The sequence below is a fragment of the Equus asinus genome, chromosome 26 (genome assembly GCF_041296235.1).
Source record: "Equus asinus isolate D_3611 breed Donkey chromosome 26, EquAss-T2T_v2, whole genome shotgun sequence".
NCBI lineage: Eukaryota > Metazoa > Chordata > Mammalia > Perissodactyla > Equidae > Equus > Equus asinus.
Genome location: NC_091815.1, coordinates 28413099 through 28440914, shown reverse-complemented (window position 1 = coordinate 28440914; position 27816 = coordinate 28413099). Strand labels below are relative to the sequence as shown.

The 27816-nt window shown below is 43.6% G+C and overlaps 1 protein-coding gene and 1 long non-coding RNA gene across 9 annotated transcripts in view; one reads left to right on the top strand and one right to left on the bottom strand.

Annotated features, from left to right (window-relative positions):
• LOC139042186 (uncharacterized) overlaps positions 1–27816 on the bottom strand; it is a 102714-nt gene that overhangs the window by 61950 nt on the left and 12948 nt on the right. The window lies entirely within an intron of this gene.
• LOC106847956 (cell adhesion molecule CEACAM1-like) lies at positions 132–22707 on the top strand. Of its 6 annotated transcripts, XM_070499141.1 has the most exons (10): positions 132–340; positions 1270–1629; positions 5289–5567; positions 5974–6228; positions 7490–7768; positions 12101–12227; positions 12970–13022; positions 13716–13747; positions 16894–16929; positions 19857–22707. In XM_070499141.1, the coding sequence occupies exons 1-9, from the start codon at positions 277–279 to the stop codon at positions 16915–16917; spliced, it is 1473 nt and encodes a 490-aa protein (XP_070355242.1). In that variant the 5' UTR covers positions 132–276; the 3' UTR covers positions 16918–16929; positions 19857–22707. The 6 variants fall into 6 exon arrangements, 5 of the variants coding, with proteins under 5 accessions (XP_070355242.1, XP_014723038.3, XP_014723037.3 ...); XM_014867552.3 differs by lacking the exon at positions 19857–22707 and having other exon boundaries at positions 16894–17896; XM_014867551.3 differs by lacking the exons at positions 16894–16929; positions 19857–22707 and adding an exon at positions 14797–16860.

Sequence of the window (27816 nt, the reverse complement as noted above, 5' to 3'; positions counted from 1 at the left end):
AGACCGCAGCAGTTCCCAGAAAACAGAAATAGATAGAAAGGAAAGAGAAAGTATGGATAAAGGAGGCAGGAATGAGAGGAAAGAGGGGGAGGGTCCTGGTCAGAGACTCCGCCCCCAGCCCATGTGACCCAAAAAGCTTCCTTGCCCCAGGAAGAGGCTCAGCACAGAGGGAGGAAGGACAGCAGAGCTGAGGCTTCAGGAGCAGCAGTGCTTGTGAGCGTTTCTGGAGCCCAGGCTCTTCTCTCGGAGGGAGGGACAGAGCAGGCAGCAGACACCATGGAACTCCCAATAGCCCCTGCCGGCAAAGGGTGTGTCCCCTGGCAGGGGCTCCTGCTGGCTGGTGAGAATGGGCAGTTCCCTGAGGGTGGGCAGGGGGATGGAAGAAAAGAGACCAGCTGGGGTCTCCTGGGAGGATAGAACTTGAGAGGAGACAGACGGTTTCTGTTTGGACCTAAGGAGAGAGGACCCAGGAGCAGAGTAGGGTGGGGGAGGGAACTCAGCAACAGGAAAATCTAAGGGAACTGGAATTCGTGACGGGCAGGAAAACCTCAATTGCTGTATGTTCTATGAGTTAATCATCTCTGAACAAGAAATTCTGGAAACTGATGACAATGATCACAATTGCTGACAGGGGAAAAAAATACTTAAGCAGGGGAACTAAACATTGTCTTTGCCCGGCAGCTGTAGAAAATAGCACATAAACACCAGGACATGGAGGGCCCTGGGACACTCATTCATTCATCCACAGGTGTTTGCAGCCTGTTCCAGGCACTGGGGGAACAACAAGATCAGACAAGTCCCTGTCTTGATGAAGCTCACAGTCCATGGGGAGGAAGACAAATGAGCAGAGATCTAGAATGTGATGTCAGGAACTGACAAGTGTCATGAAGGGAACAGAGCAGGGAAAGGTCAGAAAGTGAAGACAGAGGGTCTTTAGAGCAGGTGGTAGGGAAGGCATCTCCCAAGGATGCCCCTGAGAGTGAGCAGGGCGCTGAGGGCAGGGAGGGAGTGAGCTGGGCAGACACATGGGGAAGAGTAATGGGAACAGAGGAAATAACAAGATCAAAGGGGCTGAAGTAATGGCGGTCATGCTGCTGATCCTGACCAGTAGGAGACACACACACACATACACACACACATGCGTGCACATACAACACACACACACTCCAAGTCTAAGAGAGGAAGAGACCAGTCAGGACGCAGGGCCTCATCTTTCCATCCCAATACATAGGTCCAAATATTGATTGATCTCTCTCTCTTTCCTCCTAGTCTTACTCTCAACCTTCTGGAACCCACCCACCACTGCCCAACTCACTATTGAATTGATGCCAACCAATGTTGCTGAAGGGAAGGATGTTATTTTCCTTGTCCGTAATCTGCCTGGGAAGCTTGCAGCCTATGGCTGGTACAAAGGGGACAAAGTAGATCACCATCAACAAATTGCATCATATAAGATAGGCCCAGTAGAAATTACCCCAGGGCCTGTATACAGTGGTCGAGAGACAATATACTCTAATGGATCCCTGCTGTTCCGGAATGTCACCCAGGAGGACACAGGATACTACACCCTACAAGTCATAAATACAAGTTATCAAGGTGAAGTAGGAACTGGACAGCTCCGCGTATACCGTGAGTGATTCCTGTCTGACCTCTGGCTGTTGGGTGGGGTGATTCTACTTCATACATGCAGGATTGACAGCCATGGGCTATGCCTACATCTCCCTCTGCATTATGTCTCAGGTTGAGGTTTAAGCTTTTAGTGCAGGCTCACATAGTGGAGACAAACTTCATAAGATAGGAAATCCTTTCCCAGAAGGCAGCCCTTGCAGATATTCCCTGCAGAGAGAAGGACAGTCTGATGGGAGTAACTCAGCAGAGGAAGGTCAGTCTCAGTCCAGCCCCCGGGCCCCTCCCTGTGAACATGACTTTGTGGCAGATCCTGCAGGGCTCAGTCACAGCCGGGTCTGTGGGGGGCCCTGAGATTCTCACAGAGCAGCTCAGCCCTGGGAAGCCCCTGCCCAGATCCCTGTCCCAATGCTCCTGACTCCAGTGACCCTGGGGAGCCTATGCCGGGGTTGGATTTTGGCTTCCTGGGCAGGACTTTCTGGAAGCAATGATTTCCTAGCTGCCTGAGTCCTGAGGCTCCTGAGACAGTCACCAGCCAGGGCTCAGCCCTAAGAGCCACATCTGGTCGGGGACAGAGCCTGATCCTTCACCTGAGACTTGGCAGGGAGAGCACAGATGGACAAGGTCCCCATGCCATTAGCCACGTGCCCTGGAGGTATAGGGGACTCCAAAGGATGGTCAGCATCACCAGGGAGGAACAGAAGAGAGAAGAGCCTCCTGGCAGCTGCTCATCCACCAGGGATCAGGCCCAGAGAGCTCTCTCTCATGAATGCAAATAGCATGTAGTTGCCTTTATTTAGGCAGGTCCTCAATACTAAGCTTTAGGTCAGGTATTTGGGGATACTTTAAGGTTAACTCACAGACAACCTGGTAATCTAGAGACCATTTACCTGATTTTATTCAGGGTAAACTGAGGCACAAAGAGATATAAGCATTGAATCAGGGCCACAAACCATGAACATCAGATCAGAGTCATGGCCAGATCTTTGTGCAACCACAGCCCTGACCTCTCCACCACCCCAGGGGCCTTATTAAGTGTCTATGGACCCCAAGACCAACGGTTGGATCAGATCCCTTTTTCTTAGGCATCCACAGCTCAAAGTAGATTTTCTGGTCTGAGGAGTGACAGTAAATGGAGATTTAACCTGTTTTTACTCAAGAACTAAATTACCCTCACCAACAATCAGAGTCAGTGCCAGGAATGTCCAGGCCTCCCCCTCAGGTGACCGATCCATACTCTCCCTGCACAGGACTTGATATCACTTATTTGTTTCCTTATGTGTTGGTGTCTCTCCCACTGGAGTATAAAGGAAAGGGCTTTGCTTTCTCATTGCCACTCTACGCCTGCAGCCAGCACAAGTCCCAACAACTCAATTGCTCTCTCATGAAGGAGGGAGAGAATGAATGGTGAATGAATGAATGAACGATCCATTATCTCTTCACAGACTGAAACCTGGATGCAGAGTCCTAAGAGGTTATGGTGATACTGTTCCCTATCTCCCCAGGGGCTGAGACCCATGTTCCATCCCTCTGACCACTAGCCCCTAAGGCCTCTCTGAGAGGAGGGTATCATGATGACTGTGGGGCTGCTCAGCATGGGAAGGTTTTCTGGGCTATTCTGGTCCTGCTCCTGGGGTAGCCACAGGCTCTTGGTCTCTGGGATCTTTGAAGTCACTTGTAAACCCCACTGCTCACAACCTTTGATGTGTCTGGCTCTCTCACTTCCTTCCATGTCCCTCATCTTCCACCTGCTTCATTCCAGCTGGAACTGCCCCTACTCTGCACAGCTTCCCCCACTCTTAAGCCTTCCTCAGATTCTTCTGCTAACACCTATGGTCAGGCCCAGACTCCTGGGCAACAGTAAAGCACACAGAAATCAGTGGGAACAGCAGCCCCTTGAGGATCCATCACAAGCTACTTCCCCCAGGTCACCAAGAGAACTAGCTTCTGCTTTGCCCCCATTCAGGGATCTTTCCCTCCTTGATGTCAACAAGTGGAACACGCCAGGTGACCGAGACATGTTACCCCTCAATCTACTCTTTGTGACTCAACTAGGGAGTCAAAGGCAGACGGACAGGTCTGCGGTCCCCAAAAGCTCACAGGCTCATTTCACCACTCTGACTCCTGACTCACATCCTCATCCTCGTGAGGCTCCCATTCTTCCAGTGGTTCCTGAGAACTTCCCAAGGTGGGGCTGGCCAGACCCTGCACTGTCTGACTGGTTTGCTGCCTGTTTCACACACATAGGTCCTCATGATGACACCTTTACCACAGGGTGGGATGCTCACAGATGGTGAGATCTACCAGTCACTGCCCTTTCACTTAGATGCTGCTCAATTTGGATGAATTTGATCAAACTTGCATTTCCTGAGGTTCAAAGAAAACTACATGCAATTGTTAGACCTCCTTCCCATTTAGCCTGACTGTCCATAGAAACTGGTGATAGGGTCCTCTTTCCTAAATTTAACACATATCATTTTGACTAATTCAGTAGCATTCCTTCCGTTATATAACAGAGACACCTCAGAATTGCCCCCTGATCAATTCTCTTAACAGACTCATCTCTCTATCTATCCAGGGAGCCACTGATTTCAAACCCCCTTTAGCATCTTCCTTTAATCATAATGTGATCCTGGTTGGACTGCAGAATTTAGTCTATGATCTTTAGTGCTTTCTAGAGAGATATTCCTCCAGAAACTGGTCTTAGATCTTCGGGGCATTAATATTAATTTTCAATATGGAAACAATTTAACTTCTCCTCAGATTTCTGTCTCATAACTGTGTTTACAAATAATCCATAAGGGCTAGATTCCATCCCCCACCCCCACCCCGTGCCTTTCACCAGTCACCCCTTCTGCATTTGAAAACATCCACTTATATTTCAGGAAAGATCAACATGGTCTTCACTGCCCTCTGCTGTGGGAGAAGAGACCTTAAAGACCAAGGGCAGAGCAGATGGCTCTGCTGCCAAATCCAGCCAGTTCCCACCTGTCCCCCTCACTCTTTTCTGGATCATTTCTAGTCTTCACTCTGTTCTAGCCTTTATGGAGTCACTGTCTCATGCCAGTCACCATGGAACACCTGGGCAGACCTGCCCCACTTCATGGCCCTGCATCTTGAGTGTTGAGCTGACCTCTAGGCTTACTCCTGGTCTCCCTGGTCTCCCAGACTATCATGTTCAATCCTCTCTGGGTTTAAGAACCATAGGAAGGCCCATCACTACCCACCTCTAGGACAACCCTGGAAAGCAAGGCCTCAGGGAAAACACTTCTACGCTAGGCGATGTAGGTCTGTGTAATAGAAAGGACCTCAGCACCCACAGTTTCCAGGTGAGGATCCCAAGGTTGGTCAGACAGTTAGCTGGTCAGTGAAGAGCCAGCAGGAGTGCTGGGTGGTCTCTGACCCAGTTCTGTGAATTTCATGACCAACCCTGATGCTTATTTGACTTGGGAAAGTCTGTGTTTCCCCCCAGACATAGAGCAGGCAGCCTTACATTCTCTGAGTGCTCAGATCCTCATGCATTTGTCTTGATATACATAGGCCTGCCTTATTCTTTTAAGGACTTGGGTTGGCTGAGAAGTGAGAGATGCCAACTCTGATTGAAGCTGACGTTGGAGGAATCAAAGGTACCAACAAGGCAGTATTCTCTGTTATCTATACAGCGGAGTTAAACAAACCCAACATCACATGCAACAACTCCAACCCCATGGAGCACAAGGACCCTGTAGTGTTAACATGTGAACCTGAGACTCAGGACACCACCTACCTGTGGTCGATCAACAATCAGAGCCTCCTGGACAGCACTTGGCTGGAGCTGTCCCTGGACAACAGGACTCTCACTTTACTTCATATCACAAGAAATGACACAGGACCCTATGAGTGTGAAACCCGGAACCCAGTGAGTGCCCGTCGCAGTGACCCATTCTACCTCAATGTTCTCTGTGAGTAACTTCTGTCCCTACCTGACCCAGGCTGCCTGCCCAAATACACAGTGCCAGAGGCCAGGCCACATCCATCCCTCTCGAGTCCAAGTACACAGACCCTCACCCCTGGACACTAGGCTGGCCATGGCTTCCCGTCTCAGGTAAATCTGGGCAGGCCCATCCTTGAGACAAGACTAGGAGAGGACAGTCTGCTCCTGTCTTGAGGCTCAGGGTCAACAACCTGTGATGGGAGAAACAGGTTAATGTTTCAGACTCAGGATGAGCGAACACAGAGGGGTCAGGGTTGGGACTTTTCAAACAAGGTTACGACCCAGCTCAGAGGGACATTGTGGCCCTTGAATATACCAGGAGCTTCTCCTTCCCCATGATTACATCACATGTGGCTTTATTCTGTTTGCTCCAGATGGCCCGGACACCCCCATAATTTCCCCCTCAGACTCCTATTACCATCCAGGGGCAAACCTCAGCCTCTCCTGCCACGCGGCCTCTAACCCACCCGCACAGTATTCTTGGCTTATCAATGGGAGGCCCCAGCAATCCACAAAGGAGCTCTTTATCCCCAACATCAGTGCGAATGATAGTGGATCCTATGCCTGCCTCGTTCATAACTCTGTCACTGGCCTCAATAGGACCACAGTCAAGACTATCACAATCTCTGGTAAGTGGCTCCCTGGACCATCAACATGAGGCTCTGGATCGAGTCTGTCTAGTTTTCAGAAAAGAGCCTGGGAGAAGTTATTTCCTATCCTGTGTCCACGGACGCAAGCAAATCCCAAATCTGAACCCTTCCACTACATCTCTGGAGACGCTTCCTCCCCTTATTCTCTGATTTCCCAGGGCAGATGTGGGTCCAGCCTGGAATGTGGGGAGGGGGTTTTCTCAGCCCTACAAAGCCCCATACAATGAAGGGTGTTTCACAGAGGGAGAAGGAAGAAGATCCTTCTGCTCCAGGCTTGCCTTATGACTGACTGCTCTGATGCCATCTGTGGTGGGATATGGGGCATGTAGAGAAAGTACATGGGTGGCCTGACTTCAGTCTGGCCAAACTGTGCTGCCAATCGACACCAGAGCCTTTCTCAGACCAGGCTGCAGGGAAATTGGGAAAGAGCAAACCTTGGTTCAGACTCCTCTGAGCTGTGTCCTATTTCTGAAGTCACCAGCTGTATGACACTGTGTGACACCAGCACATATGTATACCAAAGGAGAACAGTGAATAATGGTGCATACCTGGAAAAATAGGTAGATTCATCCATGAAGTCCCTTCATGGGACAGAAGGAGCAGTGCCAAAAAGTTTATAATTTACAGAGAGGGCTAAGAGTACCAGCCTTTTATTAAAACTGTGACCACTTGTCTCTAGAGATTCTCTTCTCTGTGATATTGAGACTACAGGCCAGGAAGTAAAAGTCATATGCAGATTGAGAAATCCTTTATATTGGAACTTTTCCAGGTCCTAAGGTCATGAAGACTGGCTGGGCCATACTCATTCTCTAATAAACTATTAACAAAAAGGAAATGCTTTCCCTTCTCTACATAAAGCTACGTACTAGAGAGGGGGCCTGATCATTCATAGTCACATAAAGCTCTAGCAAATGGTCACACAAAATCCAATGGGGAAAAAATTCCAGCTGATGATGAGGATGCTGGACACGTGGGCTGAGAAGAGGTTCCTGGTGCTGATGCTAGGGAGATGTCCAGGAGAACTGGTCAGGGGTTATCCTAAGGTGACCTTGGATTAAAGGAGGAGATGCAGCCCTCTCCATACAGATCGTCACATGAACAAAGACAGTTGTTCTTCTGCAGCGGTCACAGTCACCTTTACAGAACTCACTGTGGGATCTGAGAACTGGCTGAAATCTCTGAGGAAGGAGCGAGGTCCCAGGCCCACTCTCAGTCAGTCACCTCCTCTGTTTCTCCACAGAGCCCGTGGCACAACCCTCCATTCAAGCCAGCAACACCACAGTCACAGAACATCAGGACCCTGTGGTCCTGACCTGCCTCACAAATGACACTGGGATCTCCATCCAGTGGTTCTTTAATAACCAGAGTCTACAGCTCACAGAGAGGATGAAGCTGTCCCAGGACAACAGCACCCTCACCATAGACCCCATCAGGAGGGAGGATGCGGGGGATTATCAGTGTGAGGTCTCCAACCTGGTCAGTGCCAGCAAAAGCGACCTCCTCAGACTGGATGTGAAATGTAAGTGACCAATTGCCCCATCCCGCATTTTTCTGGGTTGATGGATGACTCTATCAATGTGGTGCAAAGTGGACCAAAGTCACAGGGGCTAGAATATAAACCAAGAGACCATTATAGTAAATGGAATGGCAAAGTGGTTAAGAGCTCAGTCTCTGAATCAGATATACTAAGTTTCTTATCATGAGTCTGGCATGTACAGTGTGATCTTACACAAGATTCTGGGTTTCTTCTGTTACCATTTTTTAATGTGATAAAATATACATAAGATTTACCATTTTAACCATTTTTAAGTGTACAGTTCCATTGCTTTAGTACATTCATATTGTTGTGCAGCCATCAGCACTATCCATTTCCAAAACTTGTCCTCTTATCTTACTAAAACTCTGTTCCCAATAAACAATAACTCCCTACTCCCTACTTCAGCCGCTCATAACCACCATTCTACTTTCTGTGTCTATGAATTTGATTATTCCAGGTTCCTCATATAAGTGGAATCACATGATATTTGTCCTTTTTGTGTCTTGCTTATTTCACTTAGCATAAATGTCTTCAAGGCTCCATCCATGTTGTAGTGTACATCAGAATTTCATTCCTTTTAAAGGCTGAACAATATTCCCTTGTATGTGTTTGTCACATTTTGCTTATCATTCATCCATCTGTAAACTTCTGGATTGTTCCCCCCTATTGGTCATTGTGAATAATGCTGCTATGAACATAGGTGTACACACACTGTTCAAATCCCTGCTTTCACTTCTTAGGGGAAAATACCCAGAAGTGGAATTGCTGGATTAAGAGGCAATTCTATGTTCAATTTTTTGATGAACTGCCATACTATTTTGTACAGTGGCTGTACCATTTTACATCCCACCAGCAATGCACAGAAATTTCCGTTTCTGCACATCCTTGCCAAGACTTGTTTTCTGTCTTTTTTAATATATATATAATAGCCAACCTACTGGGTATGAGGTGGTATCTCATTGTGGATTTGATTTGCATTTCCCTAATGATTAGTGATGCTGAGCATCTTTTCCTGTGCCTCTTGGTCATTTATATATCTTCTTTTAGGAAATGTCTATTTAAGTCCTTTGTCCATTTTTCTATTGGGTTTTTGGTTGTTGTTGAGTTGAAGTTCTCTATATATTCTGGATGCTAATCCCTTATCAGATATATGATTTGCAAATATTTCTCCCACTCTGTGAGTTGTCTTTTCACTTTGTTGTAAGTGTTCTTTGATACACAAAAGTTTTTAATTTTGGCGAAGTCAAATTTATCTATTTTTTCTTTTGTTGCCTTTGCCTTTGCTTTCATATCTAAGAAATCATTGCCAAATCCAAATTCGTGAAGCTTTCACTCTACGTTTTCTTCTAAGAGTTTTTATAGTTTTAGCTTTCACATTTAGGTCTTTGATCCATTTTCTGCTAATTTTTTGCATGTGGTGTTAAGTAAGGGTTCAACTTCATTCTTTCGCATGGATATCTACTTTTCCCAAAACCATTTGTTGAAAAAACCCTTCCCCATTGAATGGTCTTGGCACCCTTCTCAAAAATCACTAGACAATATATGCAAGAGTTTTTTCCTGGGCTCTCCATTCTATTCCATTGATCTATATGTCTTTCTTTATGCTAGTACCACACTGTTTTGATTACCATAGCTTTGTAGTAAACTTTGAAATCATGAAGTGTGAGTCCTCCAACTTTGTTCTTTTTTGAGATTGTTTTGGATATTTGGGGTCCCTTGAAATTCCCCATGAATTTTAGGATGGATTTTTCTATTTCTGCAAAAAAATATCTTTGGGACTTTGATTGGGATTGCATTGAATCTGTAGATCACTTTGGGTGGTATCAGCATCTTAGAATATTTAGTCTTCTACTCCATGTACACGGTTTGCCTTTCCATTTATTTATGTTTTTTTTTTCTTTCAGCAATGTTTTATGGTTTTCCAGTTTACAAGTCTTTCAACTCTGTGATTAAATTGATTCCTAAATATTTTTTGATGCTGTTGTAAATGGAATGTTTTCTTAATTTCCTTTTCAGGTTGTTTATTGTTAGTGTATAGAAACACAACTAGTTTTTGCATGATGATATAGTATCCTGCAACTTTGCATGAATTTATTTATCAGTTCTAACAGTTTTTTGTGGGATCTTCAGTGTTTTACATGTAAGTGCTTGTCATCTGTAAACAAAGATCATCTTACTACTTCTTTCAATTTGGATGCCTTTTATTTCTTTTTCTTGCCTAACTTCTCTGGCTAGAACTTCCAGTACTATTTTGAATAGAAGTGGCAAAAGCAGGCATCCTTGTCTTGCTCCTGATCTTAGAGAAAAAACTTTCAGTCTTTTACCATTGAGTATGATGTTAGCTGTGGGTTTTTCATATATGGCCTGTGTAATGTTGAGATGGTTTCCTTCTATCCCTACTTTGAGTATTTTTATCATGAAAGGATGTTGAATTTTGTTGAATGCTTTTACTAATTCAATCTCTTTACTAGTTATAGGTCTATACATATTTTCTATTTCTACGTGATTCTATCTTGGTAAGTTTTGTTTCCTCTAGGAAGTTGTCCATTTCATCTAGATTATCCAATTTGTTGGCATATTATTCACAGTACTCTTAAAATTCGTATTACTTCTGTAGAATTGATAGTAATTTCCCCACTTTCATTTCTTTTAGTAATTTGAATTTGATTTTAGTAATTTGAATCTTCTCTCTTTTTTCTTAGTCAATCTAGTTAAAGATTTGTCAATTTTGTTAATCATTTTTGAAGAACCAACTTTGTTTTATTGATTTTTTCTTTATTATTTTCCCATTCTCTACTTTATTTATCTCCACTATAATCTTTGTTATTTCCTTCCTTATGCTAGCTTTGAGTTTAGTTTGTCCTTTTTTTAGTTCCTTATACGTAAAATTATGTTGTTGATTTTAGATCTTTCTGCTTTTTTAATCTAGGCATTTACAATTACCAATTTCTTGCACAAGATTCCTAAGTTCTCTAAGCCTCATATTCCTCAAGTGAAAATTGCAATAAGAGTATTTGCTTAATGTTATTATTTTAAAGATTTAATGTAATAATCAATTAAACCCTTCAGAAAATGCCACACACAGAGAAAATGTTCCATAAGTGTTAGCTACTCTTATTACTACTATTATCATTAGACCCTATGAAATCAGAAAGCCCTAGGGTCAAATCCCAGATCCACCTTTTACTGGCCATTATGATGGTGGGTAAATTGTTCACCATTGTAAGCCTCAGGTTTTTCATCTATAAAAGGGAAATAATGTCTATCTGACAGGGTTATTATATGAATCAAATGAGATGTAAAGTATATAGCACAGAGCCTGGCACAGAGTAACTACCCCATTATAGTAGCTAACGTTAATATTAATCATCAGCATTGAATTGACTGGTGAAGGCAAGAGAAATAAAAAAGAAGAAACAGATATAAAAGCCATTATATACAGGAGGGCATTACAGAAAAAAACATTAAGACATGGTTACTGAATCAATACTGGAAAGGAAAAAAAGGAGTTGAATGCAAAGTTTCAGCCTAGTATGTTAGTTTTTATCCCCTGAGATGCAGCCGAGATGAGATTAGACATACAAGATATTTATTGGGAAAAATGCCTGTGAGGGAAAGTAGGATGGGAATGGGAAGAGCATGGGAGATTCCTCAGACCACGGTGCAGATCTGATCCCTGTGAAGGAGAAAGAGAAGGAAGGAAGCTTTAGCTTGCAGTGCAGCTCCAAGAGAGTGTCTACAAGGCTGACAGGGAGTCCTTGAGCTAAAGTCACCCATCAGAGGAAAATTGTTTCTCACAGAATTGGGATTGCTTTCATATCCTGGCCGGGAGCCTGTGGGAAGGGTGGTCACTGTGCATTGAATGGTGATGGTGAACAGAGATGGTGAATTCAGAGTGCACTAGCCCAGACCATCTGTGAGTTAAGTCCCCACCACAAGAGACCTGAGAGGCACATACTCATGGCTGCCACACCTGGTACACAGAGAAAGATGCAACCATGAAAACATGGGAAGTTATAACATACAAAAAGAGCCATTAGCCTTTCTCACATTTCCAGAGCCTTCAAAAATATCTGAGTCCAGAAAGACCAGGGTAAAATTGAGGCAAGTCTGACCACCAACTTAGAAATACAGTAAGAGAAAAGATTTGCAAGGACATAGTCAGCTAATCACCTCACAGCAACCTTCCCACAGAAAATTTATCCCTTGAAGGAACAAGTAGAGACGACTCCATGTTGAGAGTTATTTCCCAGGGTAACTCCACTGTAATATAATGTCACTTTCACTCATTCTTCTCTTTTCTTTCCATGACAGATGATCCAACACTAGGAAGTTCTGGACTCTCAGCTGGGGCTATTGGTGGCATCGTGATTGGAGTGCTGGCCGGGGTCGCTCTGATAGCAGCCCTGGTGTACTTTCTGTACATCAGAAAGACTGGAGGGTATGACGGCCTTTCCTCATGTTCTGCTTTCTCCAAGGCTAACCGCCATGCTTGGGAGAGGGAAGGAGACTTCAACACTGTCTCTGGGCCTGCATCTGTTCCTCCTCCCTCCTAAACCTCTGCTTCTCAGCACTAATTCCTGTGGGTCTCTTCCTCCCTGGTCTTCATTCTTCCTCTACCCCACTGTCTGTTGGGCATGGTTATTCCCATCCCCATCTGGTTAAGAGGGGGCAGATCCAATTATGTTCCTATGTCTCCCAGTCAGGGAAGCCAAGGTGCAAGAAGGAAAACAAACGAGGAAATGATACGAGGTACAGGAGAAAGCAAGTCTTGTGCTCTCTCGACCATAGCAGCAGGAGGAGGGAGGGATAAGACAGGAAGAGAACCTAAGAAAAAGCAGAAACAACCAAAGGCGTCTTGGGCAATAAAGAAAGTGAGGAAAAAAAAAAAAAACAGCATCTACTTACAAAAGGGGAACTGTGTCAGGGTAGAAGTAGGCTCAGAAGCAGATGATGAAGAATGGACCTAAATGTGCACATCCAGCAAACAGGGAAGGAGTAAACACTGGAAGGAATCAAGGGTAGACTGAGGAAGGAGGCCCTGAGAGGAAAGGCAGTACCTGCCATGGAATAAATGAACATTGAGGAGCCTGAGGAATTATCTGCTGACAGTGTCCTTCTCATTTAAGGAGCAAAGATCCTATGCTTGGGAATAGCAGTCACAGTGTCTGATATTTATTTAGGGCAAGTGTCCAGCATGATCTCACAGAGCACAAACCCTCAGCCTCCAACCACAGTAAGTAAAGCCACTCACCCAGTGAGAGCTGGTGTGTTCCACCATGTGCCTTGTCCTAGCAGGGAATCCTGGATTCCCACACCACTCCCTACCTTCTGAATTTTTAGAGGGGATCTCCACTTCCCAACCTTAAGTTGGCCTAAGTCCTCACACCCTTCCTAGCCACAGCAGATTCCCCTGGGACACAGCCCCAGGAGAGATGCACACTCTGCCTAGGCCAGGCAGGCCTGAGTAAGATGGACTTGTTTCCAGGAGCCATTTCCTCATCCTTCCTCCTTCCCCCTCCTGCCTCTTTATGGATGTGGGCATCTCCTTTGGTGAGACTTTCCCTGTCTTGTGGTGCTCTGGGTGCTGTGGGTCGCAATGCCCCTCCTTGCCACTGAAACCTCTTGCTAAGAGACACATCAAGGAAAAAATCAAGGTGTTGTGATCAGGAAAAAAATCTTCAGAAGTGGACTGAGGCCTCCTGTGGCTCTACTTCTGCCCCTCCTCTGGTACTAATGCCCTGGGTCTGGACCACACATTCTGAGGGAGGACAATTCCTTAAGAAATCATGGGCCATCTCCCCACTCCATCCTCCCAACACCTGCCACCTCCTTCAACTAGAAATCACAACATCTTAGGTACAGCCTCATTCTAAGGCCATAAGTCAGCTTTGTATTTCCATAGGTAACTCTTCTTTTGCTTCCCCAGGTCAGGGCCACTCTGACAATTCTCCTAACAAGGTAAGCACAGCCAGTTTCACTGGCTCATTTTCTCATGGAAATACCTCTGTATAGAATGGGTTATTCTTGAAGACACTAATGTGAGACCAGGTTTGGGTCGAAGTTCCTCGATGCAGCCGCAAACAAAGCAGTGTTGGTAAGGACTCCCATGAGTCTACCTCGTTACACTCATGTGGACTTTCAAATTATCCCCATGTTGTGTTTGAATCCTGGCTGAGACTCTTAGTAGCTCTGTGACAGTGGACAAGTAGCTTAACCTTTCTGATTCTCGGCTTTGTCATCTCAGAATGGGCGTGCTGCTTACTTCAAAGAGGAGGTGAAGGAATTCACTGAGATACAAATGCAAAGCACCCAGCACCATGCCCAACACAAAGAAGGCCTCAATCATTCTACCTTCAGTCTGACTCTGTTCTTACTGTCAAAGGATAATTTCCATTCCAATGGGTCTGACGTCTTAGTTCCTTTAATAATTTTACCATAGTTTTCTCATCTTAACCTTTCAATAGTGTACACATATACACTGAAAAGTGCTTAAATCATAAGTATATTTTAACGATGTATGAATTTTCACAAGTTGAACATACCCATGTAAGCAGCACCAAAATCAAGAAACAAAACATGTCATCCTCCCCACAAAAATCCCTCCAGTTACTTCCCTCCAAAGAGTAACCACTATCCGGCCTTCCAGTGCACTAGATTAGTTTTGCCTGTTTATGTTCTGACATAAATGAAAGACACAGCATATCCTTATCCATAACTGGCTTCTTTCACTCAAACTTGTTTTGTGAGATTCATCCATATTGTTGTATGCATTCGTAGTGTGTTCACTATCGTTGCTGTATCATCATATTCCTTTGTACGATACCATAACCTCTCTCTTCCAATGATCATTCAGAGGATGTTAGCAAGCAGAAATAATAGGTGATAAAAGCCCTTCTCCAAAGCTAAAAGTTTCAAAGTGGTGATAGCAGGTGGTACTGAATCACACTAGACCGGTGAGGGCCTGACCTATGACACTGATTTAACTGACCACTGCTCATGCCTTTCAGATGGATGAAGTTACATATTCTTCCCTGAACTTCAATGTCCAGGAATCCGAGAAGACAACTTCAGCCTCCCCACCCCCATCAGCCACAGAAACAGTTTATTCAGAAGTAAAAAAGAAGTAACATATCCTGCCCTGTTCACTGCACTGCTGACTTACTCCAAGCTTCTCATCCCCGTTACTGGAAGGATCCCTTTACCCTCAGAGAAAAGGGGAAGAAGACTTCCCCTCCCCTTAACTTCCAAATGAGGCACCTCCAGGCTGCCTGGTCACAGCCCCTCCCTTCAGTGTCAATAAATGAAAAGGTGCATCCGGGAATCTGTAGGAAACCCAACCTTCCTACTCTTTGAAATTTGGCAAAGAAGACCTTGGGAGAGAGTTGCCAGAACCTCCCACCCCTCCTCCTCTCCTGACCTAGACTTGTTTTATATTTACCTATTCAGAGCAGACTCACCTTCCCACCCCAGTCCTAAGTTGAATTTGCCATAACCTTGAGAGATATGTTCTTATCCACTGAAACGCATGTGCCAAAAAAGAACAGAGAAAAACTAAAAGTAAAAGTTTCTCCCATCTCTCCAAAGCCCAGGGGGAAGCCACCAGACACAGGAAAAGAAATATATAACCAATTCTGAACTGGGAGATTCTAGACCTTTGTCCACTGTCAGTGTTGTCTACCTGTAGTACCAGGGCCTAAGCACCTTGCTGCTTGGCTGGAATACCACCTAAGCCCTTTGGCAAGCCTGTCTTCAGAGAACCCACTAGAAGCAACGAGGAAAACTATTTGCTAAAGTCTGTAGGTGATTCCTAATGGAAAATGCAAAAGAAAAATGCACACAGGTTTTCGATAACTTTACAGGCTTTATTCAAGTAAATGTCCACAGAAGGAGGAGTTACAGCTTTAGGGAGCAATCAGCTGTTAACAGAGACAATCTGCTGGGAATTTGGGAAGGGAATGAGAGAGCTACCCTTCAGAGACTATTTAAATGATTGTTAAAGAATGCACAATTTGGGGTATTGGATTTTTTTTCCTTTTCTCTGAGACATTCTGCCATTTCAATTTTTGTAACTGCTTATTTATGTGAGAGGGGTTATTGTTTTTTATTGAGGTCATAATAGTTTATAACATTGTGAAATTTCACTTGTACATTATTATTTGTCAGTCACCATATACATGCGCCCCTTTACCCCTTATGCCCACCCCCCACGCCCCTTCCCCGTGAGAGGGGTTATTGTTACTTAGCTTAGCTGTGTAAGCCAATCCAACTACTTTAAGTGAAAGAAGCCACCAAAACCCCTCAAGTCCCCTTGGCCAGGAGCTCCTCAAGGCTTTTATGTCAGGGGCTCCAAACAGAAAAGAAGAAGCTGTTTTCCTCATTCATGGCTAGAAATGGATCTAACTCAGTTTCCAGGCATCTCAGGCCAATCACCAGCCTCCATTCTACCCCATGTATCTGCCTGTGCATGTCTGTCTGCCTCACTCCCTTTCTCAGGAAACCTTGGCCCCTGCTAAGGTGCATTTGGTCCTCGAGAAGTGGGAGCGCCTTGAAGGGAATGCTGTGACTCATGCCATTGGCATTGCTTACAACCTAGAAAGCTGCACTGGTGCTGATGCTCCTTAGGACGCACAGGAATATTATCACTGGGCCCTAGGCTTCTCGAACAGCCTCTGAGATTTGTTTTCTCTCACGGGGTCTATGAGTCTCAATGTGTCTTAGGACAAAAGGAAGGGCAGGACAAGGAGAAGCAAATGCACTTCCCACCCAGCCTTCTTCTGCACAGATGGAACCTCTTTGGGGCTGTTGAGAGAAAGGTTTTATTCAATATTTATTACTTTATCTCATGCTGTGTCTAAGAGGCACCCTCAAAGAGGGATAGTTGGGAGTTCTCTGTGCTCAGTACCTCTTTCAGGGTTTTCTAACCCTGACACACACTGTATGGACTTCCGCTTATCCATGCTACTCTGTGCTGTTTAATTTTACCTGGCTATGGCCACTTCTGAATTATTTGTAAATTGTGCTTTATATTTATAATAAAAATTATATATCAGACATCAACATGCTGCCTCACAGTTGATACTACTTATACAATGTCTTCTTTACAGGCAGAAGAAAGAGGAACTGCTTAACTGGGCATCAGAGTAAGCCTACTTCTAAGTCTACAGATATTTGATCTACTGATCAGAGAATTAGCTAAATTCATCTGCACGTCTGCTAACGAAGTGGGTCTGTCTAGAACCAACAGGCCACAGGCCCAACCTGCCTGGAAGAAACTGCCTGTCTTCCTCCCAGAAAGAAGATGATTTCATGAGTAAAGATCTCTCAGCCTCTTTCTTAGGGACAAATAACCCCTCCCGCACAGTGGGCTCCAGTGAATCAGATGCAGCAACACAGCTTTCCCTCACAAGAGCCTCCACAGGTTCAGCCACATAAAAATCTCTCCAGCACCTTCTATCTTCCTTGTCCCCAGTTCCTTTGTTCTGCCCTTCTCACAGGGTCAGCTCTCTTCTGCCCTGAATAACCTTCATTTATTTATTCCACAGAGTATTAACTTATTATCTCATTTCCTTCACTTCCCAGCAATTGAAACGTGTGCTGTCTTTCCCCTTCCTCATCACCTCATTTCTCTGGGGCCTCTTCATTAGTGCCTCCAGACCCAAGACTGCTGGAAGCGGCATAAAATCAGTGTCCATCTGTTGGCCAGATTCGAAAGTATTTTCACCATCCTCACATTGTTCACTTTAACAACATCAAAGACCACAGACAACATTTTCCTTCTTGGACGCTCTCCTCCTCCCATCCCCACTGATACACTGCACCCCGACACCAGATTTAGTTCTCAGACCCTGCTTGTCTCCCTTCACCACCCTCTTTTCACAGTTCAAGGACCTCTCTGCAGATGCCTCCTACATCTCTATCTTTAGCCCCTGCTGCTTCCCAGAACTCATCACACACATATCCGATTACCTTCTGAAAATATTCATTTAAACCAGCTTTGCCCCACAGCACGCTCATTTCTCGCAGTAACACCACTGTTTCTGCAGCCCTTGCTCTTTGGTTTCCCCAATTCAATACATCATTAAAGCCTGTTGATTCTTTTTCAATGTCTCTCAGTCGTGTTGTTCTCTCCATTCCCGTAAACCTTAATAACCCAGGCTCTCAACAACTCTGCTGCTGGAAGTACAGCTTGACTTCTTGTCTCTGTCTCTCTCCTGAAATCTGCCTTGCATACTGCTGTCTCATTACCTTCCTAAAAACTGGTTCACTCTCCTATTCAGAATCTATAGTGGCCTACCCTGGCCACCCAGAGAAGTTCACATTTCTTCCTCTTTACTAACGTTTCTTACTTTCTTTACCACTGCTCTCTAGTATAATTCCTCCATTGTAATTAGATCTGTCTCCTTACCCATCCCTGCCTCTCCACCCCATATACACGTGTAATTCCTAGTCCCAGTGATATGCCTGAAAACAAACACCAAACAGGGCAATGTTCTCCCTGTTCTCTCACAGAGGAGTTACCCACACTGGTCATCACAAGCAACAACTCCGACCCCGGGGAGGATGAGGACTCTGTAGCATTAACATGTGAACCTGAGACACAGAACACAACCTAGCTGTGATTGAGAATCTTTTCCTGATGACCAGTTCCTTTGTTCATGAAATCCTATTGAGCACCTGCTGTGCCTCAAGTCTCAGTGTTAGACTCCATGAATGATACAGAAATGAGAAAGGCAGTGTCCCTACCTCAGGGGACATAAAGCCTAAGACAGCAAATAAGGCATGAAAAGTTATCATAATGCAAAGATAGAAAGGGATAAATGCCACAAGAGAAGAGAGAAATCCAATGGGAAATATGGCTACATGTTAGAATGAGTGGGAAAATTTTAAAAACAACTAATACTCAGGCCTTACCCACACAGATCCTGATTTAACTGGTGTGAGGTGGAACCCTGGCAATGGCAATTTTTTAAAGCTTCCCAGATACTTTTAACATGTATCCAGGATGGAGAACCTCTGCTATAATAGATAGGACTTGAGCCTACAAGCAGTGGTTTTTAGCTAGGAGTATGAATCAGAATTACCTAGAGAACTTTTTCAACATACTTAATAAACCTATAAACCATCCCTGAAGAAGCCAATACAGTATGTCTAGAGTGAGACTTGGGCTTGTAAATTTTGAAGAACTTCCAGGTGATTCTCACATTTATTTTATGTTAGGAAATACTGACCTGAAACAGGGAGATTGAAAAACTGGGGAGTTGGGAGGACATCCCATGAGATGGATGTGAGATGGGAAACAACTGATATTCTTACACTTTGATGGTGGAAATATAAAATGGCACAACCACTCTGGAAAAGAGTTTGGCGTTTTCATATAAAGTTAAATATGCTTATACAGTTCAGCAATCCCACTTCTAGGTATTTACCCAAGAGAAATGAAAATAGATATCCACACCAAGAGTGATACACGAACATTCATAGCAGCATTATTCATAGTAGCCAAAAACATTAACTTATTATCTCATTTCCTTCACTTCCCAGCAATTGAAACGTGTGCTGTCTTTCCCCTTCCTCATCACCTCATTTCTCTGGGGCCTCTTCATTAGTGCCTCCAGACCCAAGACCGCTGGAAGCGGCATAAAATCAGTATCCATCTGTTGGCCAGATTCGAAAGTATTTTCACCATCCTCACATTGTTCACTTTAACAACATCAAAGACCACAGACAACATTTTTATTATATTGTTTATTTGGGAAACAACCCAAATATCCCCCAAGATATGAATGGATAAACACATGGTGGCATATCTATACAGTGCAATACTAATTAGCAATAAAAAGGGCACAAATTACTGCTAAAACAAGATGGATTACTCTCTAAAACAGTATGCTGTGCAAAAGAAGCCAGACACAAAGGAGCACGTACAATACGATGCCATTTACATGAAGCTCAAGAATAGGCAATAGTAATTAATGGTGTTAGAATTCACCACAGCAGGTGGAAGTAACAGCAAACGTGCACAAGGCAGCTTTTTGGGCTGATGGAAATGTTCTCTATCTCAATGCAGGTGGTGATTACATGGGTGGACACATTTACCAAAAACCAAATTGTGCACTTAAGATCTGCAGGCAGTTCAATGTATTTTAATTTTCTCTGAATTTTCAAAAATAAAATAAACAAAGGAGCAGCTAATTCAATCCATCAGGTACAAAGCACCTGTATTTTCTATTTTTGTAAAACAAATTAGCACAAATTTATTGGATTAAAACGACACCCATCTCTTAGCTCAGAGAATTCAGTTCCTTGAAGTTATTAGACTGAGGTCCCCATTGTCCTGCTAGGTACCGCTCTCAGCTACTAGAGGACGTTCTCAGGTCCTAGCCACAAGGCCCCCTCCATCTCAGCAATGGAGAGCATCCCCTAAATTGAATCCCTCTCATACTTCTAGTCTCTCTGATTTCCTTTCTGAGATGAACTAGAAAAAACTGCCTGCTTTTAAATGGCCTATGTGATTAGATTAATCCCACTCAGATAATCTCTCTTTTTGTTAAACTCAAAGTCAACTGCTTAGTAACCCTAGTTACATCTGCAAAATCCCTTTTACCACACAACGTAACATAATCGCAGGCATGATATCCCATAATATTCACAGTCTGGGATTAGAGGTAAATCTTGGGGTAGCATCTCAGAACTCTGCCTACCACAGCGCCATATGAAGCTGTTCATGCTCTCAAGGAGCTCCTTCAGGGTCCCTGTTCTGAAGAAACAGCAAAAAAGCCAGACATGGTCAGTCCAAACTCAAAGTGAGATGACAAGAGACTAACGACAAAAAAGAGAGACAAGAAAGTAAGGGCCTACGTCCTTCTAGCCTGTGAGTGTCTGAGTCACAGATACACTCATTGCCCACCAACCTTTAGCAATGTTCACAGGCACTGATGGTAGCCAGCATCCCTGTTAATCCCTAACTAAAGCTGTCAGAAACCCAAAGCCATCCCAAGAAACCAACCACAAATGACAGGCCACACAATCCAACCAGGAGATTTTATAGATTCCTGAAGATTCATTCATTCAACACACATTAGTAAGGATTCACTATATGTCAAGCACCAAGCCAGGTGCTGAGGAGAAAATGCAGATTAAAAAGTAAAGCCCTTATTTGGATCTTTATTTGAAAAACTCTACTGCAAAAAAAAGGGGGGTGGGAGACAACAAAGAAAGAAATAAAAGAATAAAGAAAAATGGGAAGGGAAGGAGAAAAAGTATGAGATAATTGCAGAAATTTGAACACTGAATATTTCATGGTAGTGAGGAAGTATTAATTTTAGTGTGATAATGGTGTTGTGGCTATGTTCTTTAAAGAGTCCCGACATTTTAGTAATACAACTGAAATATTTATCGACAAAATGATTTGATGTCTGGGATTTGCTTCAAGATACTCCAGGTTTGGAGATGAGGGTATAGCTGAAACAAGATTGGCCATGAAGTAATTGCTGAAGCTATGAGATGAGTACACGTAGATTCATTATATGATTAGCTTAACTTTTGCACATGTTTGAAATTTTCCAGGAAAAAAAGTCCTTGCTCTCCAGAAGCTTCTAAGACAAGGAGTCAGATATTCCAACAAATAAACACTACATAGTTAAAAAAAAAAATAATAAAATAAAGTGATTGCCCAGGAGTCAGAAGATGTCACAGGAGCGTCCTCCCTTGACCAGAGTCTTTAAGGAAGAGTGTCCCAGGCACAAGGGCAGCCCAGTGGTATAAAGTCACACAGATGGGCAGCAGCAGAGCTTCCATACACTCTCCGGATGACTTATGAGAGGCCATGTTACCCAAGAGCATGTGTTCCATAGCCAGACCACCTGTGCTGGAGTTCCTGCTCCTGAATCCCCACTGTGAGACTTCAGGCAAGCTATTTGTAATGTCTCTGGGCCTCAGATTCTTTACCTAGAAAACGCAGATTATAACAATACATACTTGAGAGCAACTCTATATGATAATTGACCACAGTATTTTGAGGAATGAGAGAACTTTTGGAAAAAACATAGAGCCACCCAGGACAACTACTTTTTTAGGTGCCAATAACAATACATACTTGAGGGGTGTTGTCAAGAGTCAACGAGTTAATCTGGGTATAAAATGCCTATAAGACAGTGTGTGAGCAATAAACGTTATCTGTTAGTAGTGGCGGCAGTATCCCAGCCCACAATACCACACATATTGAAAATCTCATCTGATTCCTATTAGTCACTGAACTTGTCTTTGTCAGACTGCAACACTTGTAAAGCAGGGACAGTGTCTTACTTATCTCTGTATCCCCAGAACCTAGCCTAAGGCCTTGCTCATAATAGACACTGATCAGGCAACTCTTCCTTCAGGCAGCCCATCTGTCTAGTCCATCACGATTCCCCTATGGATTATACCCTCAACTCCTACAATTCTTTGGCTTCTGTTAGCTTCCTTCCTTGTTTCCACCTCCTCTCTTACTCTGCTCCAGAGATGTACATTCACTAACGGTGCTCTCTGGCCCCGTCCCTGGCAGGTGTTCCAGTGCCTCCATTCTCTCTCCCCACAGCTATATTATCTAAACAACCTCTGCATCACTTATTCTGAGATTAACAAAGGGTGAAGGGAGACTGAATTTCTAGAACATTGGCCTCATACCTATTTGTGAGAAGTAGAATCCTCTGGAAAAGAGAAAAGCAGGTAAGATGGTAGCCAGAACATAAAGCCTTCACACCTAGCCGCATCTTTGAGGAATTCTGTAGACATATTTGTACAATCAGCTACCATCTCGCTGGGGTTTTGGGGGGGTGGTGCAGAAACTGCTAGGGAGGAGAGGGAGGCATGATGGGCAGGGAGCCCAGCTTTATGTTGTTTTTGCTTTTGAAACTTCAAGGTTTCATTCCCCCTCAACTAGTAAACATCCTCATTTTCCGCCAGAGCAGAGAGGAAGAGAGGAAGAGAATATGAAGATCCAGAGCCTGAGAACTGAGAAGATACGAAGCCACAGATGGCTAGACTCTAAAGATAAAGTAGGAAGGTCAGATACAGGTCTCTCTCAAATCACAACTCTCTGTAAAAAATGCCCTCTGCCCTGAGCAGCAATGTGGGGCTGGAACATGATTCACGTCTCCCCAAGAGGGAGAACTGCTGGTAAAACATTAACTAACTCCCCAGTTACAGAAGGAAATGGAGCCCCTGAAGTACCTCTCCCTACCCATTCTCCCCAAGTTTCCTCTGACAAGTGGACAATTCAAGACTATGTCCCCAGCCCTAGGATTTGATGGTTCTTTTCTGCAAAAAAGGTTAGGGAGGAGATCACAAGGCAGAAATGGGACACTGGAGAGAACACAGTAAAAAGAGCAGCTTCAGCATGGTTTGTTTAAAGTCAAAGTCCTGTGGAGCACACCAATCTCACATCATTGCTGGACTCTCTATGACCACCAGCCTCACCACATATGTGGAGCCCCACCTGAACCCAGAACTCTTCTTGCCTGGAGACTACAGCAAAAATGGAAAAGAGGAACTGGGAACAGGAAGACAAATAAACAAAGTAGAGTTGTAGGCTCCCTAATTGTGATTACAAGGAAGTGAAACTGATCTTCTCATAGGGCTTAGACTGGTTTCGAGAGCAACTCTATATGATAAGTGGCCAAAATATTTTGAGGAATGAGAGAACTTTTGGAAAAAACATAGAGTCACTCAGGACAACTACTTTTTAGGTGTCCATGTTTACCTGGATATGATATACTTGTAAAAGGAATCCTATAACTCACGTGAATCTTGTAACTTTATTGTCTTAACTCACATAGGACCTAGGAAGAGTCTGACATGACGAGGAGTTTGAGCAGAAAGGGAAGAACAGGAAAAAACCAAGAGTATATATGGTGGCAGAGATGTGTGGAGAAGAGGAAAGAAGAGCCAATGAGAACAGTAATACAAAAGGAACAATAAATGCCTGTCATAAAGACAGAGATGGAAGCAGTGAGTTAATTGTAGCTCAACTCAGCTAATAGACCCACTCCCCCACTCGAAGCTTTCCTGGATACCTCTGTCACACAGCCCTGTGTGGTCCAGCAGTGGGGTGGAACAGGAGTGGAAATGGGCAGAAACAGACACTAAATTCTCCCACTTCCATTTAAACCCAAGAAAGGCTTTATTATCCTACACAGGAGAATTAAACTTTGCACATTCACTGGCTACTTTACACTAGACAAAGAAATTTGATTGTCAGTTCTTCAAAAAACCAGCTGTACAACTTGCCTATTGCTAAATTAACAAATTAAAGAGCAAGAGCTATTAGTGTTTATGTGTTTGTGAGCTTATTCTCTAAAGCAACCTCTCTTCTTAAGAATCCTAAGGTTTCCATATAACTCAGCAATTCCACTCCCAGGTATATACCCAAGAGAAATGGGTACCCAAGAACTTGTACACAAATGTTCATAAGCAACATTATTCGTAACAGCCAAAAAGTGGAAACAACCCAAACGTCCATCAACTGATGAAGGGATAAAAAAACTGGGGTCTATGGTGGAATATTATTTGGCAATGAAAAGAAATAAAGCACTGATACATGATGCAACATGGATGAATCTTGAAAATATTATGCAAAGTGAAAGAAGCCAGTCCCAAAGACCATACATTATACGATTCCATTTATATGAAACATCCAGAATAGGCAAATTCATAGAGACAAAAGTAGATTAGTGGTTTCCAGGGGATGGAGGGAGGAGATGGTGGGGGAATGGGAATGAAGAATGGTCACTAATGGGTACGGGGTTTCCGGGGAAGAGGGGAGTGATGAAAATGTTCTAAAATTGATTGTGGTGATGGTTGCACAATTCTGTGACTATACTAAAAACCACTGAGTTATACACTTTAAATGGATGAATTGTATGGTATATGAATTATAGCTCAATAAAGCTGTTGTAAAAAAAAAAAAAGAATCGTAAGGCCTAAGCCCATTAAGACCCATAGCCAGCTTGTAAAACGGCAAAAACACGAAATTTTGCTTTGATTTTATTAAAAAACCTGACATCAAGGCCTTGATCTCATCTCTGCTCTCTCTCAACCACCTCCATCACTTGTTCAATTGGTTTAATGAGAAACGTGTACAAAGTAGCTATGATAAATCATTCATTGATAGCACAAATATTTACTGAACATCTATTATGTGACAGGTACTTTTCTAGGCCGCAGGAATTCAACTATGAGACATGGAGTCCCTCCCTACAAGACGCTTACAGTACATTCACCAGGTGGTCTCAGGAGAGAATGGTAAGTGCTACAAAAGGTGTGAGCGTGAGGTACCGCAGGATCATAAACTGGGGTTAGTGTGTTAGCGTAGGATTACAGAAAAAGTAAGCTTTAAACCAAGGCCTGAAGGGTAACTAAAACTGACAGGAAAATAAAGAGGCATGAAGGGGTGTTCCAGGCAGAGTAAGAACAAAGTCCCCAACACTATAGAGAGCAGGGACATTTAAGGAATTAAAGTAGTGTGGTGTGACTGTAGTATAAAGTGTAAGAACTGGGGTGGGATGATGGGCAGGACTGGTATAGGTGAAACTGGAGAAGACTGAGGTGTTTTAAATTTGTGATATGACAAAAACTTGGGAGCCATGCTGAAGAGACCAAATGCATCATGGGAGCAATACAGGACGATTAAAGGACTTTAATAATGGAAAAAGATATGATCAGAATTTTGCTTTCTAAGACAACTCTAGCTGCACTGTGGACCATGAATTAGAGGGGGCATGGAATTACACTGAAGGCAAGGAGGGGATTCAAGGAGAAGACCATTGCAGTGATCTAGAGAAGGAAATGGTGGTGGCCTGAATCAGTAGTGTGAGTAAGGTTGGAAAAAGGAGTGGACAGGTTAGAGAGATATTTAGGAGGCAGCATTGTGAAGCCTCAGTGACTGACTAGATGATGGAATGACAAAGGGAGGACTCAAGAACATGGCCAGGTTTCTGGCAGAGATCACTGTGGGTACCAGCCACTAAAAATATATCTATATTTTTAAAGAATCAGGTTGGAAGGTAAGATAAGTTCAGTTTGGGACATGTTGCATATTCAAAGGCAGATATCCAATAGACAGTTAATATATACAACTCAAGAGAGAGTGATTACAAATGAAGCCACAAAGGGCCCGGTGAATATACATAGGAAGAGAAGAGGGCACAGGACAGAACTCTTAAGACCACTGACACTTATGGGATGTGCAGATCAGAGGAGGTGGCCAAACTGAAAAGGAACGGCCAGACTGGTGGGAAGCCACAGAGTGAGGGCCATGGCAACAGTTCCAGAATGAACGTGGTCAACAGTAGGGAGTGCCTGTGACATCAGGTAAAACAAAGGTGAGAAGGGTTTATCATACTTGGGGACAATGTCACCATCAGAGACCTTGGTTACAGAAGTTTTGATTGTATGATGACAGGAGGAAAAAATCAACTCCTCAATGCTGAGGAGTAGATGGGAGATAAGTACATCGAGATAGTGACTGAAAACAACTCTTTTAAGAAATTTGTCTATAAAAAGGAAGAAAGTGATAGAATGGAAGTCAGAGCATGAGAAATAGGGTCCAAAGGAGAATTTTTAAAATATAAAAAAGATCTAAATATATTTAAATATTAAAATAGATGCAGGGAGTTTGTAGTTTTCTTTTATAATCATGATCTTTCCCCTAAATTCGCCCCTCCTTCCCACAGGAAACGTGGAAGGAAGATCTATCCTATCATATGCTAGGTGCTAAGTACTTTAAGCCAGAGCAACTTCACTGCAGATTTGACTTACCAACATCTTCTCAAACAGGAAGCCTCTAATATCTCATTAAAATCTGCTCTCATACCCAGTCTTTTCTCCATTTATGGCCACACATGACATAAAACTACTGATTTTCTCATCATCTTTAAAATAGTCTCTATTCTTCTAAAATGGGCCCTTTAAAACCAGAAGTATTTGCTAACTTACAAAGATTCAATGGAGACATGCAAATGGTTGCCCTCTTTCTCTCTTCTTGTATCAGCAGTAGAATCTCCATTGCTACCTCAGCGGGAGTGCTTATTTGATGTTGTTTTTAGAGGAGCTGTGGTTTCAGAGGTGGAAAGGGGAAGAATCTGTCAAGGCAGTAAGTGCATGGGAGGTGCTGGCCCTACGACTGACCCCAGGAAGGTGATCCTGCCTGCCCATTGGGCAATTACTCAGAGATAGCACCCTCACTCTGCCTAAAATTCTCACCCCACTTTATTGAACTACTTGATATTTCATCCAAGTCATTTGGCAAATGATTCTGAGAAGGTTACAGAACTTTCAACCATAAATGAATCACTCGAACAGTCAGATGCTTTTCCCCGCCACCTGCATCCAACCTACCACACTGAGTTGGGAGCTTTGATGGAGCGTGGTTGGAAAGAGGACTCAACAGCAAGGAAAACTGGGGGCTTAAGTGAGGAACAGGGTTGCCTAGGTCAGGTATTACTGTGGAGGGCTAACGGAAGCATTGAAGTCCTATGTGCCTGAAGTATTGGAAAAGGGAGAAGAGCACAGATGAAAAGGTATCAAAGCTAAGCATCATTTTTAAAGTGTGCGTCATGTTAATTGAGTTCCAGGAAAGGTAGATAAAACTCTTTTCCTTCCTCTAGAATATTTCTAAAATCCTGACGCTAAGTGTATTTGGTCAGAGTTCTCCAGGGAAACAAAACCAATAGGATAGATAAATATCTAGATAGATAGATAGATAGATATACGGAAAGAGACTTACAAGGAATTGGCTCATGTGATTATAGAGGCTGACAATTCCCAATCTGCAGGGTGAGTCAGAAAGCTAGAGACCAAGGAGAGCCAATGGTGTAGTTTCCGTCTGAAGGACAGCAGGCTCAAGACCCAGGGGAGCCAATGTTTCAGTTCAAGTCTGAAGGCAAGAAAAAGCATGTCGATGAAGCCCACCTGTATTAGGAAGGGCAATCCGCTTTACTCAGTTTATTGATTTAAATGTTAATCTCATCCAAAAACATCCTCACAAAAAC

What these genes read in the sequence shown, in the direction of transcription:
- LOC106847956 (XM_014867551.3), top strand. Translation starts at nt 277, where the DNA reads ATGGAACTCCCAATAGCCCCTGCCGGCAAAGGGTGTGTCCCCTGGCAG. An exon ending in TGGACAGCTCCGCGTATACC is followed by an intron (nt 1,630 to 5,288) that starts GTGAGTGATTCC and finishes TTATCTATACAG; the next exon opens with CGGAGTTAAACAAACCCAAC. An exon ending in ATTCTACCTCAATGTTCTCT is followed by an intron (nt 5,568 to 5,973) that starts GTGAGTAACTTC and finishes TGTTTGCTCCAG; the next exon opens with ATGGCCCGGACACCCCCATA.